Below are 17,899 nucleotides of genomic sequence, written 5' to 3' on the forward strand. Positions count from 1 at the left end.
ATTTATAATCAATTCGCAGATAATAAACTGTTTTTATTAATATTTAAACAGTTGAACGAAACAATCGATTCTAGCCTTCTCAGATTGAAAGGTTTGGGAAAGAGTTCTTATATCTGGTTGCGATTTTTCGATTGGTCGATACCGTAGTTGTCGGAAGGCATCGATATAAATTTCGAATTCGGGTACCGAACCGCGCACAACCCGAACAAATCGACTAACGGAGGTGGTGGTTCTTATACGACGGACAAGTACTTTCTCGACTAAGGTCACATATTGTGAGCGTCACATAACAACGTGAGACATCAAAGCGACGCTTTCAATTTATCGTAACCAAGGTAAGATTGAACGATTTTTTTTAAATAACAGTATATCGCATTTTATCGATAACACCGAAAATTTTCATTGATTTTATTCATTGCACTCGAAATATCGTCATAGTGTTCCCCGTTTGTAATTCCCATATTATTTCCTTGGAAAACTAGTTGGTCTAGTCATTATGGGTTTCCTCGAAAAGTGCGACGACAACCATTCAAAGCTATTGACTGTAAGAAGTCACGATCTGCGATAAAAAGTGTTGTTTTGGTGAAGGTAACCTAAAAATGTTTAGGTGGTGTCTGAAATGGGATAATCCTTGATCTATCAGCTTTGAAATATAATGGAAGGTCATGTTTAATTAGATCATTTCAGTTTTTGCGTTATATGAATATTCAATCACTGTAAAATATTGCCGGGTTTTATATCCAAAAACTTCAGGTCTTTGCTCTCTTGTATATATCGCATATATTAGGTACTCATATAGCTTTTTGCCATTACTATTTTAGTATCAATATTTTTTTATTGTATGTTAAGTACGTGTTCTTTTTCACGAATCTTTCATCTCAAGGCATGGATCTTATGGCAATGATAACGAAACCGGTACTATTATAAAACTAAAATTAATATTAAAACTAAAATCGAGCAAACCAATTCTGATGCTGATGTTCACTTAAGCAGTTATCACCATAATCACTACAGAATTTTCAGTGAGCCTGGAATAAAAATAAAAAATATGATGAAAACAACACTCTGGAATTTCCAATTGGGTTAATTTTTGAATGAGTATCGAGTTACCTTTCAAATACCTTTAGTATAGTTTCATTAAATAAGCATTAGTAGTAAAATGTCACATTAAAGACATACACAATGATATATATATATACAAAATATTTACTTTTAGTAAGGTGTTGAGTCAATATTTTCTTTTAATATATAATAATTAGTTAATTTAATATTAATATTTTCATTTTGGAATGTGGCAGTATTTGGCAGCAAAATACCAGTCATAGTACGAACTTGATTATTGAGTATGTCGATTTCTTCATTCGTACTAATCCGGCCAACGATGTGAATGAGAAAACCAGCTAAATATCACGATATTGACTATCGCTCGTGTAATTTTGAACAATATGTAATCTGAGCACTACCTATATATTATTTATACGGAAGAATATCATAGGCTACATTGAATAAGTGTTGTTTATATTGATACGCACTTTCATCCATACCATACACTCGAGCATATAATATTTGTAAGCTACAAATCTCCTTCAACAGCCCTTTTTTAAATATTTTATCAGCGACATCCAAATATTTCTACAAACAAATCAAGCGTTTTTATTTTATATACCTGTTGATTTTTAGAAAATATATAAATTTTAGTATTTGATAAAACAGGAAACAGTTAGATGACAAATAATCCAAGCATTACTGATAATACCCTACGACATAAATCAGATAAAAATATTCGAGAGTAATTAGAGATTCGATAAGTAATTACAATTTAAGGACAACATTTAAAGACTTCTAATTAACTTTCATGGATTTTTTATCTTTGCGGTTTAGCAATAAAACAATCCAACAAAAAATACTAGGAGGTTTACGATCATATAGGCACAGAACCTGAAGCTTTATCGTGTAGTGCAGAACGCCAAGAGTATAGTAGCTGTTTTCTTTTTACATTTCGTATTTTTTCTAAATCGCAATAATTTTGAAAGGTAACAGTTCATAGAGCATACTAAATGTTCGTTTACTCAGTGAAAAGTTATTGAGCTTTGGAAATTAAACTTTATTTCAAAAGGTCATTTTCACCATATTTTATTTTTTAGCCTTGAAATAAAATACCTTAGTCGAATTTCCCGCACAGGCTGACTTTATTTAGATGAGATGTCAACAGAAGGGCGACATCAGTATTTCCTGTCCTGAATATCTTGTAAATAAAGTCAGTTTGTGGGGGAAATTTGGCAAAGGTGTTTCATTTCTATAGGTTATGGAGTCTGTTGGGACACTACGCTAACCTCTAAAAGTTGAAAACGCGTGTTTCATTAATATAATTTCGAAATAACTTATCTATTACATAAGAATGGTCGCTAGTTCATCCTAATGATCCTAAACTGACTAATGATAACTTTTAAAAACATGGATGATCTTACACTGTCCGACTCCATTAAGTCCGATCTTTGCAAATACTTCTAATGGTAACTCAAAATGTGACTTGAAATTACTTTGTGTAGTTTTTTTGCCAGATATCTCAGAAGTTCGATCAGTAGTTAGACATGAAAAAAACCTAACCCATTATGGTTAGTATACTTGTTCATTTTATTCGTGTGCATCTCCCTTTTAGAACATTCAATACGTAGTGTCTGTGTATTCCGTACGTACCTTTTAAGCATATTATTCAATGGCTTTTAGATTAAATAAAAAAATTGTCAAAAACGATCATAGGGCTCACCAGATAAAACATAGGATAAAAGATAAGAAGCAAAGTGAAAAAACGGACGAAATCGACAATATTAATCATTAGTTTGAGAAACGACTTCTGTACTATTACAATTCTAGCAAAAGTCTGGACAGAAATATCGTTTGTCGTACAATGTGTATATATTGCGGGTTTCTCATTTTATGGTCAGATTTTGGCTATTCTATGGAATTCTTAATACGTCATTAGGAGTTTAAGTCTCTGTAATGTTAATTAAACCCTGTGGTGGGTCGTTATCAGTGTTGCCAACTTGTGGTGAATTTCCTAATCTGCGGAGAGTAGAATGTTGACTGGAAATTGCGAAGATTTTGGCATCTCATCATAAATATAATATCGATAGTCTGGGTCTTATTTTAAAACCTTTTTCAGGTTACTTATGCATATCGAATGACCCTCAATATTTCAATACTCGCTATACTTCAATCCCATATTTACATTTTATAAAGTATTCTTATTAATTTTTATAACATTTCATTAATGACGTTGACTTATGTATAATCTGTTTAAAGTTATTTTGTACAAACCTTATTTAAAATTGTGACATCAAAACGTCGCAATGTTGCCGTATCAACTCTGAGTTTTAGTTCAGCTTGGCTTTGACATACAACAAAATTCTAATCTAAATAAAATAATTGAACAAAAATGGTATCAAATATAATTTATTTTAACATTATAGTATATATATTATAACATTATAGTATAACATCTTATCACTATTGCTTTTAAGAATTTTACATACGTCTGACAATTGAATGACTTTGACAGGTTCATTCGTTTACGTGTTCGAACTAATCGGACGGCATTGTGTCTCATTTCAACTAGAATAAAATGAGAAGCAAACTATTGTCTGATTCTAAAATGAATTTACAATAAACATCTTGATGACGTATGTACAAAAAACTTTGAATGGACTACAGTTACGGTCCCAGACAACCGTTGTAAAAAAGAGCTAGAACTTCATGAAACTTCTCCAACGCATAGATCGAGCGAAAAGTGTCTTTAAAAATGTTTGGTCGAGCGTTTCGTGTCTTTAAAATGTACCCAGAAATAGAAAATCCCAATTAACTAAATACAGATAGTGTAATGTATATAATGGCAACAAGAGAAGGGATAAAGAAATTGGGCGGCAGTATCAAGTTTAACTCATCAATGATAAAAGATAAAAAATAATTATTATTTAAACGGTTGAGACTTGTTTCATTTCTTAAAATAATTTTGAGTTGATTTTGTGGGGAATCAGCAAAATTTTTTGATTAATATTTTTGTATATTAGGTATTTTTATTAATGGAGAATATTATAAATTGACATTGGATATGTTCCTAGAACTGCATGAAAATTTTCCTCACACCAATCCAGCAGGCTTCTGTTTCTAGTTTTAGTTTTTGCCTATTATTTATATTTAATTATTTAATTGGTTGATAACTTATCAACTATTTATGGCCTTGGAAATGTTTCACAATAATTACAATAATTATAATAAAAAAGATGAAAAATAAATCAAAATTACAACCCCCTTAATGTTTTTTCATCTATCATTAATATATTTAATGTTTATTTTATTTCAAACTAATTTATTACGAATCAGTTAATGTTCGTAGCAATTAAACAACTTTTTGACAAATATCTAAAGATTTAAATTCTATTAATACGGCAATCCGATTAGAAAAGGAATTTACATCAATTTTCGAGGATTAATATTAATGATAAAAGTATTTACATTGTCACATTTAGTCCGTATTAATAGATAAACTAAATTTGCAACAATCGATAGAACACATTAAATAAAACCGTTAGCATCGAAAGCAAACGTAGGCGGCTGTTCGAACCCATTACCTGTTTAGATTTTTGCTGGGAGTTTATCCCGTTCGTCAACTGTCCGTGTCGAAGCATTCTGGATCTGTTATCGGTAAAAATAATCAGTCAAATATAGTTCGACGAGGTCGACAAACTTTTTTATTTGTGGTGTTAATGTTGTGTTTTCGTTTTTCAGAAAGATGGACTGGTTTGGCGTACCGCTGGTTCTGCTGGCGACCCTGTTGGTCGTTGACATTAGGTGAGATCACATTTTTAAAACCTCATACATATTTATATTCGATTCTGGTTTATTGATATTAGCACGGTCTAAAGGAAATCGTAATAAGATTGATTCATAACTAGAACACAATCATTTGAAATGAAACTTATTGTTATTTTAATGTGATTTCGAAAACTAGAAAATAGATTTTTTAATAATAGCATAATTATTTAATTCCACACCATGACATTCCAAAAATATTTTAGGCACTTATTGAGAATAATTGATAGAATATATTAATTAAGGAAAATGGGTATAATGTATTCTATTCAAAGCATGGTATCGAAAGATCGATGCATCCGTTGATAATGCGTAAATCCTTTTTAAAAATCTTTTTAGGCCAATATGTATGACCTCAACGCTAGATAAAATGTTGATTTGGCGTAATTATCCGCATTTTATTGCAGTCAAATAAAATGAATACAAAATCACTTGTGGTCTAATCCGATGAATATTTTCTTCTTCAAACGATTGTACATTTTTCAACCCTTTCATCTCAAAAATCACCTCCATCACAAAAAACTCTGTTACCATAAAAATAACTTCAGAACAATTGTAACTCAATTTAAATCAAAGTTCTCCCTTGGGAATGGCATTGGAATCCTTTAAAAATAGTCCTGCAGCCAGCATGTAATGCCTCGTATCTATTGAATCATTGGTCGGACTAGTGGCAGCTCTGTAATCACAGCCAATATGATTATACTATAATCCAATATATTGCAACAATATTTACTAGACACTTTAACCGAAGTTTGGTATATTGGCCCACTGTATGAGAAATATTTCACTTTCATAATACTTATATTGGTATTTTAACGCTGTCTGATACCATGAAATTGAGATATTATCGAAAATATAATTTATTATGGTTGGATCATAGACAGATTTAATAATGTTGAATAAAATAAATAATTTTAAGTTTAGTTAACGTTGTTAATTGATTATTTTCAGTGCTTTGAACTCACCATGGCGCTACGAATGCATCAAAGGTTATTGCCAGAAGAAACCCATAACGGAAGAGACCGAATCTTCAGCGATGAGTCTTGCGGCTTGCAGGTAATTTTATGTTTTGCAATAATTTTTGTGCGTCATAGGTTTTTTTTAATTTATATAGACTTATCGTAACCTTGTTTATTAATTTATTTACAACTCGTATAATGCATTATCCAATTCTCAACGAGTACACTTAAATTGACGAGTATTCTTCGAGATTGTTTCTTGGAAGTTACAAAAAAAGCTTTATATTAAGATGATAAAATATGTGTAACCTTAGGGCATTTTTACCACATGCATTGAATAGGCCTTCATAATTATTTCACTCATAATAAATATAGGGTTAAAATTTCGAACTAAACAAATAAAGATATCGATTATTTTAATCCTATAATGCAGTATAATGAATATAAAAATAATGAAATTAGAAGAATTAAACCATGAATTTATACTACGCCATGAACGATGAATTTATTAACTAAAAAAGAGATAACGAACAAAACGAAAATATACAGAAGAATCTGAAATAAAGAAGAAGAGAAGTAGATAGGATGAGAAACACATAAATAAGGAAAGACATCAATATAGAACCATTAGAAGAGTATGTACAAGTCAGACAGCTTAAGAAGAACCTACAACACCTGAAAGGGACAAGACAGGTTAACAGATATTAGGAAGTAAAGGCGGAAAGAAGAAAGCGAACCTGACTCAAAGCAATAATGGAGATACTGCAGAAAAAAAATAGGAAAACAATATACGAAACAAAGATATGGTTGGATTCAAACATGAGATAACAGACACCAAATATAATACACCTACTCTAATTAGTGGTACAAAAGGTCTTTTTAATTATGTATATTATAGATAAATAATTCGTAAAACATTTCGATATTCAGCTAGGGCTGCAGAGAGTTCTTTGAGTGTGATTCAAACTAAAAGCTAACTCATACTCACAATTACTGATGATACCGAATAAAAGTTACATTTTTACGGGAACTATATGCTCACTTCATTCATGTTGACTTCAGTATTCCAATTTCAATAATATTGGCATGAAACAAGCGATTAGGAAAACATTCTGGATGCTATAACATTGAATAAGTTCGTAAAAAAAGATTAGTGCTTATTCCAACGATCTTCCATGATTCCCACCACCAATTGATTTCCAAAAGTCTTCTTTTCCCCAGTTTTCGTTAGAGATAGAATTTCGTTGAATCTTCTCTTTCAATATAGAAATGATTGTGGATTTGTTGGCGTAGACCTTTTGCTTCAAGTAACTTCATAAAAATTAAAGCACATAATCAATAAGGCCAATTCTAATCACCACATGAGAGGAAGACCAATAAATATCTCTAGAGCAATTGAATTATTTTACGAGTTATATAGCATGAGGCTCCATATTCTATGCGTTTTGTTACCAAGTTGCGATACTGAGCATATAAGAAGATAACGTTCAGTTCACACGAAAGGGCGACTGGTTGTTGATGCTTTTGTTTTTTGATGATCACTTGTAGGGTTTTTGGACTCATGGATGTTCAATTAATCATTCAACGAACTTTATTTTTACTAACCCTAACTAATTGTTGTAATTGTTTTTAACTGTTAAATTTTTTGAGCTACCTTTTTGGCTGCTAATACTTTCAAATACTACATAAATTTCATTATAACCAAAACTAAAATCCACCTCTTTCGAACGCTTATCTTGACAAACTTCTTCTGTCTATCAAATGCAATGTCCAAGACAAATCCTACCCGTTTCTTCACCAGATCGTACTAAAAATTCGTTCTATTCGTATAATCATTCGTTTAAGATGCGACAATCAAAGCACAATTGAGCCGGCTTGATTGGGACAGTGGTAAAGGCGACAAGACGGTCTTCTAATGTTGCGATAGTCGCGGGTCGTCGATACTCGCTGGGGCATAGTGGTAAATTTATGTTTGTGATTGTCCTAGACGAAATTTAATGAAGAATGTTCATGAAGAAATCCTGCGGCACTAACAATAGCATATTGGCTAAAAAATATATGGTCCCCCAAGCGCACATTTCACATATTTGGAGAACAACCTATATAGGAATAATGTTACTTTTAAAACAGAATACATAAAAAAGAATCTATAACAACACTGTAATCATTTTTTTGCCCTTTAACCAGTTTCAGTTTGATTTTGTTTCAGAAAAAAAAAGATTTTATTTCAATAGCAATGATTTCGTTTTTCAGGTTGTTTTGTTTAGAAGCCGGTGCTATATGGCCCAAACCCACTGGAAACGCTTCGGTGGGAACCGTCCTGTCCACTATTAACTTCAACAGTATCGACGTAATCGGTGCCAACTCCGAGACATCCAGTTTCGATTTGGTACGAGGTGCAACGAAGATATTTAAGCAACAGATCGCCGATTTGGTCCCTAAGTGTGTATACAAGCGAATTCAAGGTACTTTTATCAAACTTATGACCGTTTTTTTTTAAGTGGCGTTACCCCAAAAGGTGGAAAATCGTTAGTGGTGACGTTGAACATCGAAAAACCAAACATCAACAGCCTATCACTGGACCTAATCGAGAGCTACACACTCACAGTTTCTGAGTCTGCAGGTATTTATCAACACTGATGTTAACGTTCGTTATTAACGAAAATTCGATAAAATATTAAAGAACCTATATTATTTAGCTGCGTTTATCCATGTTTACATCCAATGATTTCAAGATAATTATTTATCAACGTCAATTATTTATAATATATCAATAAACTTAAACACGCTTTCAAAATATATGTAAGTAATTAGATATAGTAGATAATTTTTTCATTACTATAGATAAGCGAAAGATATTTATAAATAAAATTATTTTACTAAGTGCTAAATAAATAATAATTACTGACATTCAGCACTCAAGTTACTGGTTTGTCTTTGACACCAAATGTTCACGTAATTTTGAATGACTGTTGATCTTGCTACTACGCCAGAAAACGTCAACCTCGTGATAGATCAATGATGATTTCATTTTGTAGCCATAATAAATGTATTCTATTATCATAAACAATACAAATACTTTTACACACAACTTTAAAGTTTTTGGAGAGACTATTTACTGCCCAAATTGTTCAGTTGAAGTCATAGAACTTTGAATGCGGCTCACCAAGTCTCGCAACTGTTGGCTATTGACTGCAACCATTCTGACCTTGAATACTCTTTATCTTCTATTTTTTATATATTAAAAAGTTGACGTTCACAATGACTTTTAAGTTGTTGATTGATTGACATTCTTGATTCTACACACTATTCAAAGACCCAATTACGTCTTTAGTTGCGTTCTTCATCGTCATAACTTAATCGAACAACTTCATTTCTAGTACATAATCTCGGAGATAGACATACAAAATTAGCCTTATGTAATGTAATTGAAACATTGTGTGCTTACAAACGTCAAGCTCTAGCAGTCCCAGAGCTCAAGAATTGTAAAATGAGTGTTCAGACAAGCCTGATTTTTGTCTTATTTTTTACTAATAAATAATACTCAAAAATGAATGTTGTTCGATATATTTCATAAGATTACTTCAGCAATATATACATACTATTTTCTTCTATTATTGTACTATGTAATGACATAAATATTTAACCACTATGTAATTAATTTCAAAATATTATATTGATAATAAATGATACTTACTTCAAGGAAAACTAAAACTTTCTTCCAGAAAAACTTGATTCTTAACATATACATTTGAACCTGGAAGAAATTATTACAGGCTAATCTATTTGAGGGTAGTTGGGTGCAGTCTTTAAATGATAATATCTTTTTTGTTTAACTTTTTTCCGATAAAAGTTTGTATTTTATTTATATTATTTCTCGCACTCTTTAATATAACATCCCTACAACTAACTTCCATATATGTCTTAGAACTTGTTTGTACAACATTAATTTCTACTTCTATCTTCTGGTATATTTTAAATGCTTCCAATAAATTGCCGATTTTGCAGTACCATCATATAAATTACAGCATACTAGCGTTGATTGAAAAAAACGTTGATATCCCTGTTTGGATTCAATACTATATTTCGACTATCTTAATCCATATCTTTTCGAAGCTATTCATTGCGTCTGCCACCAAAAAGGTCGATTTTGCCGTAGAAATCGGCGTGGAATTTGTTCACTTTTCATTCAACAGACATATCCAAATCATTGTAACATAATGTGCGTTCTGGAATTATTCCTCAACTGACCACTGATTGTTGCATTTTAAACAGATGACTTCCTTTCTAATGTGAAGAAATAAGAGAATTATGAAGCATTTTTCTTAGGCATCGCATTTGAAATAACTCAAGCCAACAGATATCACTATGCTGTGATAATGATACCGTACTGTAACAGTGTCCAAGTTTCGCAGCCATATAGAGGGATTGGCAAGATAGGGCCGGCATCTTCTTAGAGAAGAAAAAAACTCCCGCATCTTGGTCCACTCGGCTTACTAGTTATTTAATTATTGATCCCAAGTACTTGATCTCCTATATTTGCTCAAACAAGATTCGTTTTCGATTTTACATCCGCCAGTTATTGAAATTATAAATTCACTAGAGACTGGAAAATATAGTTTAATAGCTAGAAATCTGTCCATGTTAATTTTGCATTGCGGCGAAATGATAAAAAAACTTATTATATCATTTGATGGATGCCTGATTCCTCAAGCAAAATCATCGAAATACTTCGGCATACATCTCGATAGTAGGTTAAATTGGAAACATCATATTAGACAAAAAATAGAGTAGATTAGACTCAAAGTCAAGCAAACTGCACTGTTTAGTCAGAAGATACCCGCAACTTGACGTAAATCAAAAAGATTGGTTTATTACTCAATCATAAAGCCAATTCGGAGCTACAGGGTGCAAAGATTAAGTCCCACTAAAACATCAAACCAACTAGTAAACCAACGCACCCAAAACAGAGCTCTACGATTAATTATCAATGCTTATCGGCACGTAACTAACTAAGAGCTGCACGATGATCTTGAAATCAAATGGAAATATGAAGTGATTCAAAATGTCGACATAAAACATGAAATAAGGTTGCTAAATGACAGCAACGTGAAAGAAATAACGCCACTAAACAACACACAGGAAATCCAAATTTTAAACCGAACCAAACCATACGAATTTATTTAATGTATAGCTTAACTTTAGCTTAAGTAGTTGCGAAATAAAAGTGGTGTAATCATTGTATCAAATTATAGTTTTATAAGTTTAAGTGTCATAAATAATAACCAAACAGTTTAGGATATTTAGGATCTATAATCAACATAAGCTTGCCTTTATAAAGAGTCCTCTTCTAGATGGAAGAATACAAGCTGTCATAAACGCGAACAACTTCTTCGGTGCCAGGCATGGACTTGAGACCTTGAATCAGATCATCATTTTCGACAACTTGCGAGATGAACTACAGATAGCTCGTGATGTTCAGATCGCCGACGGACCTGCCTATCCATACAGAGGCGTTCTTTTGGACACCTCCAGGAACTATATTACCGTACGAAAGAACGCTTCCAATGTACTAAACATTAAGTGTTGTCTTGTTTGGTTAGGTGGAAACAATCAAGAAAACTCTGACTGCAATGGGCGCCGCTAAGCTGAATACCTTCCACTGGCATATCACTGATTCCCATAGCTTCCCTTACGTTTCCAAATCCAAGCCTGATCTGGCCAAATACGGCGCCTACGCTCCGGAGAAGGTCTACAGCGCCAGTGACGTAAAACAGATTATCCAGTATGGCAAAGAAAGGTTGGTATTACAACACAGTATTTAAGTTAGAGTTTAAATTAAAAAAAGGTGTTACATAAGCTAAAAAACGGTGTAGTAATTAAAACAAAAACTTTTGGTTTACTTGAAAACGATTTTGTTTTAACGAAAAAAGTGGTGACTTGTTGGAACAACGAATTCTATTGATTCCAAAAACTTTTGCACAGCACTTTTGCAAAAAGCACAGCACATCACATCTCATCTCACAGCTAGGCCTTAAACATATCTTTTTTTAAACAATCGGGACCTTACTATATAACATACTTAATCTGTAAAATAAATAACGTTGAATTATTGTTACTTTAGATTTATTGTTATCACTGCAATCGTGGTCTTATTTTATTTTATTTTACCGGTCTGTTTCGAGATATTTTTAACTGACTTCAAAAAAGAAGGAGCGTCTATGTTCGGCTGTATATTTTTTTAAAATGTATGAAAGAGTGCACTTCCGAGGTGGTAGCATTGGAAACAAATTAGGATCAGATGGGGGGAAGAGGAGTAAGTCGACGGAAAACCTCAAATTTCAAAAGCACGTAAAAAAATTATCAGATATATGGGTATAATGTTATTGCTGAGCTGACGTGATGGAAAATCGGTAGCCATTCAGTTTGCTTTTAAGCACTAACCATATCATACGAGAAGTCGTAGAAACATGGTAGGCAACTGTTTCCATGGTGTAATAGTTAGAACGTTAAACTTACACACGGAGGTCGCGGGTTGGATTCCCACCAGAGCAGCAACTTTTCTAGTTTGATACTGACTTCAAACTGATTTTTATTTAGTTATTACAACGATTGTTATGTACATATTTTATTTTAAAACGTTTTTTTTTGTGTTAAAAGTCTAAATTTGATTATTTTTTACATTTTAGTGAGTTCCTTAATTATTTTTGGAAATCGGTTCAACTTTTTTTTGTAAAAATATTTTATATTAGATGCTTTCATGTATTCTGAGGCTGCTTTTTGTAATTGATACCAAAATAATTAGTTTTATATCATTTAAACCAAAATCGACAATTGTGATATAACGAAGCGCCATCACCATAAGTTTATTAAAGTGTCTGACGAACAACAGACTTCTTTAAAATAGAACAAAACAAGAACTTAATGTTGAAAATACAATTTTGAACGTTCCATAGTTAGAGTCTGAATACATTAAATAATTAAATAATGATAAATGTATAACTGTTATCTTATCTAGATAAATGCTAACAGCTATTTACATTAATACTTCGCATTTTCACCAATAAATATCGTTGATCAAAATGCAAGCAACATGCATGCATGTATGTATCTAATAGATGGAGTTTCTGAACCTACAGAACAGTGTTAACTTAATTCTTATATTCAGTGTCAAGTGATCAGGTCAGTAGATTGTTTGCTCCAAGCGTTGCCTAAATATTCGAGTTGTGTTATTCCTTACCAGCTTGATGTTATTTGCCTAAAATAAGGATCTGGACAAGATTTCTTACGATTATGTGTGATAAAATACACTATAAAAACAAAGAACACAACAATTGCCCAATACAAAAAAAGATGTGTGAAAAGAGGTGTTCTTAAAAGTTAGTTACCTTTGGAACTTTATAAATACTAGCCTGAGACTAAAAGAATTGTAAAATTTTAATATTTTAAACCATAGTCCAACGAACCAAAGTTTTTTGCGAATAATCTTCCATGGTGGATTTAAAAAATGATAGCCAACAGACAAGATGTCTCAAAAGAAATCTTCTATTTATTTAGCTTATTATGTCAACACAACGCATGTGAGGTTCACAAGAGTATCAAAGGTGAATCGGTACCATGGCAATGCGAAATTTAGTCGCGAAAATTTATTCGGCTTTTATTATCAGTTGAAAAACCCTATATGCTTCCAACGTTAGCACGCCCTAACTGAAAACCCTCTTAATTTATTTAATTACTTCTTTCCTCTTACCGCCCTATAAGCCTGATACCTGTGATCTCTAAACTATGCGAAGCTATAGCCTCAAAATAATCGCAGAGGATAGAAATATTATTCCAAACCATCAATTTGGCCTCCGTAATAAACACGGAACAATAGAACAAATACATAGATTAGTCAACCAAATTAACAAAAACTTGAATGATAATAAATATTGCTCCGCTGGATTTCTCGATATTTCTCAGGCCTTCGAAATGGTGTGGCACACTGGATTGCATGTTAAGTTGAAAAAGCTTTTGCCCCATATGCACTTTCAGCTGCTAAAATCGTACTTCACAGACACGCATTTTATTGTCAAACAGGGTGACGAATACACTGACCTACACCCAATATATTCGGGTGTTCCGTAGGGTAGTGTTCTTGGCCCATTGTTATATCTGTGTTATACAGCTGACCTACCGACCTCAAGAAACACTACTGTTGCAACATATGCTGACGTTACAGTGGTTTTATCATCATACGAAGATCCAATATCAGCCACAAAAAACCTCCAACTTCATCTTAACAAAGTCGAATTGTGGTTGACAAACATATATTGAAGTTTTGCTGTATAAGTCAATACTTAAACCCATTTGGACCTATGGTATTGAACTGTTGGGTACTACTAACAAATCTAACATATATATCCTCCAGAGGTTCCAGAATAAAGTGTTGCGAGTCATCGTCGATGCCCCATATTACGTATCCAACAAACTATATATACCCATAGAACCCATAACGAGTGTGATTCGGAGTGTTAGTGCGAAGTACTCTGAAAGACTATTAGTGCATCCCAATACACTCGCCAAACAGTTAAATGTGCGTGATGACAGTGAAGTGCGTAGGCTCAAACGCAAACTACCATACGAACTGATTAATAGACACATAGAGTGTGATTTAATAATCTCTAGAATAAGCTCGAATAGTTTTTAGAATAAGTTAGGATAAGCTTTAAAATAAGTTAGAATAGTATCTAGAATAAGATTTAGATTATAAGTTATATAGTAGATCACTTACTGAAGTGATTTTCTACATGCCGGGATAGTTATATTATATAACTGAAATCATAAAATAATACTTATTGCCCACGGGCAGATTGTTGACGTTCTAGGAGATTAATAAAAAAATACTTCTTGTTTTAAGAGGAGTGCGAGTTCTGCCAGAATTCGATGCGCCAGCTCACGTTGGCGAAGGATGGCAAAATACCGGCCTAGTGACCTGCTTCAACTGGCAACCGTGGCAAGATTACTGCGTGGAGCCCCCATGCGGTCAATTCGACGTCACCAAGCCGGAGCTGTACGATGCCATCGCTGGTAAGCAAGTCAAGAATGTTCGGATACGCGACGACATATATCGATTCACTTTCAGATATCTATGGCGACATGTTTGAACAGTTCCAACCGGATATCTTCCACATGGGAGGCGACGAAGTCAACTTTAACTGTTGGAACAGCACCCCATCCATCGTGGACTGGATGCAGAAGAAAGGTTGGGGATTGCAGGAGGCAGATTTCGTCAAACTATGGGATCATTTCCAAAGTCAGGCGTTGGAGAAAGTTTACCAAAAGGTAGGTACACTTTCTGAACTATAGCTTCTCTCGACTTCAATTCCAGCTGTGTAACACAAATGCTAAAAACAATGCCAAATCACACAAACACACATCCTTAATCTAGCTAACTTGGGCTGTTTCTTCCAAGGAAAACGACCTCTCGTTTTTTATTTTCGTACATACACTGTCTACACAATACTTTGAAACTGAATAAACATTATAATCAAGTAATAGTGACTATAATTAAGTCACAAAAATGCTGAACTTACTCTATATTAGGCACAGAAAAACGGCGTCATAAACAAACTGAAACAAATCATAAAAATAAACGATCGTGTTCCAGAAATGATCCAATCAAATGCCTTTGAAAGACAATTCAAACGAACTAATCAAAAAAGTGGTCTCAGTGCCTGCATTGGTTGGACCACGCAATATAATTCCTCGGTTTCACCTATTTAAGTTAAATATCTGTATATCTCTAAAATGTCAAGTTTTGTGTCTAAAACAATGCACTGTTTTACTTACTTTTCTTCTTTTTTCAAAAGACAAAAGCTGCTGAAAGTTGTTATTTTCTCGTAGAGACTTACAGTGAGCGTGCCCTAACCATAAGAACATGTGAAACGTGGTATCGAAAACTTAAACGTGGTGATTTCAAAGTTTAAGAAAGACAATATCCTAATAGCCGAAAAGGTTTGAAGATAAGAACTTGCATGAGTTATTGGATGAAGACCCAATATAAACTCAAACACAATTATCAGAAAAGTTAGATGTGAGCCGAGTCGCAATTTGTGAATGATTACAAGCGATGGAAAAGATCCAAAAGATGAGAAGCTGAGTGATGACCACATGACCACAACGTTCTGGTAGGTCGAAAACTTTTGAAGATGAGGACTTGCGTGAGTGATTGGATGAAGACCCAATACAAACTCAAACACAATTATCAGAAAAGTTAGATGTGAGCCGAGTCGCAATTTGTGAATGATTACAAGCGATGGAAAAGATCCAAAAGATGAGAAGCTGAGTGATGACCACAACGTTCTGGTAGGCCGAAAACGTTTGAAGATGAGGACTTGCATGAGTTATTGGATGAAGACCCAATACAAACTCAAACACAATTATCAGAAAAGTTAGATGTGAGCCGATTCGCAATTTGTGAATGATTACAAGCGATGGAAAAGATCCAAAAGATGAGAAGCTGAGTGATGACCATATTACCACAACATTCTGGTAGGCTGAAAATGTTCAAAGATGACGACTTGCATGAGTTGTTGGATGAAGCCCAATACAAACTCAAACACAATTGGTAGAAAACTTAGACGTGAACCGAGTCGCAATTTGTGAATGACTGCGATGGGAAAAATCCAAAAGACGAGAAGATGAGTACCACATGAATTGAATGACAAGGAATTAGAAATTGAAAAAATCGCCAGCGACAACAACTGACCAATACAAAAATGGAAATATAAAATGCTTCAAAGCTATGAACGGAAGTCATTTCCGCATCAAATTGTAATAGATCACAAAACATGGATTACTGATAGAATATTGTATGACTTTGACTGACAATTTGACCTATGCATTGATCAAAACACATCCACAATACAGTTAAAGACACGATAACATGATTTTACAATACGACAACGCACAGTATCATACAGCATAACGTGCCAAGGAAGTATTGAAATCACTTTGAATACAGACACCATTTTACTACCATATTGTTGTTTCAATTCCATTAATATTAATGGAAAGTAACTGGAAGATGGCCAGAATTTCTACAATCAAATGGTTAATATTTTGAGTAAATACATTTCTGTTATAAATAATGTGTTTTCTTTAGCAAAAAAAAATAAAGCGAATTACCGACGCACTTGGTATATGTACCCCAATTTATGAACATCAGGACTGTGTTAGTTCCCTAGAAGTCCTGCAAAACTTTCTTACCCAACGTCTGTTTCACATAACTTCTTAGCCTTATTGTTTTCAATCGTGTTCATAATGGCAAACTCAATTCTTATTCAAGGTGACGCAAAGCTCCATTTTTAAACAGGCATTCAAAGGACACCATGAAATTAATAAGCTCAATCAGTTCCTGGCTCGTGTTAATCCAACTCCATCAATAATATCAATCATTCAAATATCCGGGCTCAACATCTCCAACATTCAACTCACCATGATGACCAAATCTTAAACGCTTTAGTTCAACGATAAGACAATAGCAGCCGAGTTGTCAGATTTACCCATCACAAAAAATTATCCGTTCTGCGAGACTCAATCTAGAGATTTTTTTATTATTTAATTAATATATTGTTACTAGCCGTTTCCGTCTAACCTACAATTTGTCTTTATGATAACTTAAATCTATGTATATAAGTAGGAGGACCCATCGGCCCTAACTCAGTCTCTGGTGAAATAATGTTTATACATGTCACTGCTCTATTTTTTACTTTACACGACTTTGACTCTACACAACACTACACAAGATCAGATGGTTTGATTCTTTTTAGTCTGTGTCCTGTTCTGGTGGTTGCAAAGTTGCAATATTTCAATATTAGTATGAGAATGGAGTCTTTCTTCATGCCCCCTTGCAATTCTCTTGATTTCTTAACCGACTGTAGGTATCTGAAGGTCTCGATGTAGGTAATCAGTCCTATAGTATTTGGGTGCGCCCACAATACCTCTCAGGGCTTTGTTCTGAATAATTTGTATTTTATTAATGTTACTCTTTGCAGAACATCCCCATAATTGAACTCCGTATGTCCATA

General features: G+C 33.4%; 1 protein-coding gene across 2 annotated transcripts in view; it reads left to right on the top strand.

Moving 5' to 3' along the window:
- The window catches only part of Hexo1 (beta-hexosaminidase 1), a 23,686-nt gene continuing 5,787 nt past the window's right edge, over nucleotides 1-17,899 (top strand). The window contains exons 1-9 of one of the 2 annotated variants that reach the window (XM_076411809.1): nucleotides 1-335; nucleotides 4,786-4,848; nucleotides 5,821-5,925; nucleotides 8,082-8,270; nucleotides 8,330-8,451; nucleotides 11,183-11,376; nucleotides 11,432-11,628; nucleotides 14,728-14,897; nucleotides 14,953-15,152. In XM_076411809.1, the coding sequence (XP_076267924.1) occupies nucleotides 4,790-4,848; nucleotides 5,821-5,925; nucleotides 8,082-8,270; nucleotides 8,330-8,451; nucleotides 11,183-11,376; nucleotides 11,432-11,628; nucleotides 14,728-14,897; nucleotides 14,953-15,152 (1,236 nt within the window). In that variant the 5' untranslated portion in view covers nucleotides 1-335; nucleotides 4,786-4,789. Of the gene's footprint in view, nucleotides 336-4,557; nucleotides 4,702-4,785; nucleotides 4,849-5,820; nucleotides 5,926-8,081; nucleotides 8,271-8,329; nucleotides 8,452-11,182; nucleotides 11,377-11,431; nucleotides 11,629-14,727; nucleotides 14,898-14,952; nucleotides 15,153-17,899 lie in introns of those variants that run through there. The other variant, XM_076411810.1, reaches the window with a different exon arrangement.

Source organism: Rhynchophorus ferrugineus, unplaced genomic scaffold (assembly GCF_030347505.1).
Source record: "Rhynchophorus ferrugineus isolate W39M unplaced genomic scaffold, kcgeb_rfMv2 rfM8, whole genome shotgun sequence".
NCBI classification, from domain to species: domain Eukaryota; kingdom Metazoa; phylum Arthropoda; class Insecta; order Coleoptera; family Curculionidae; genus Rhynchophorus; species Rhynchophorus ferrugineus.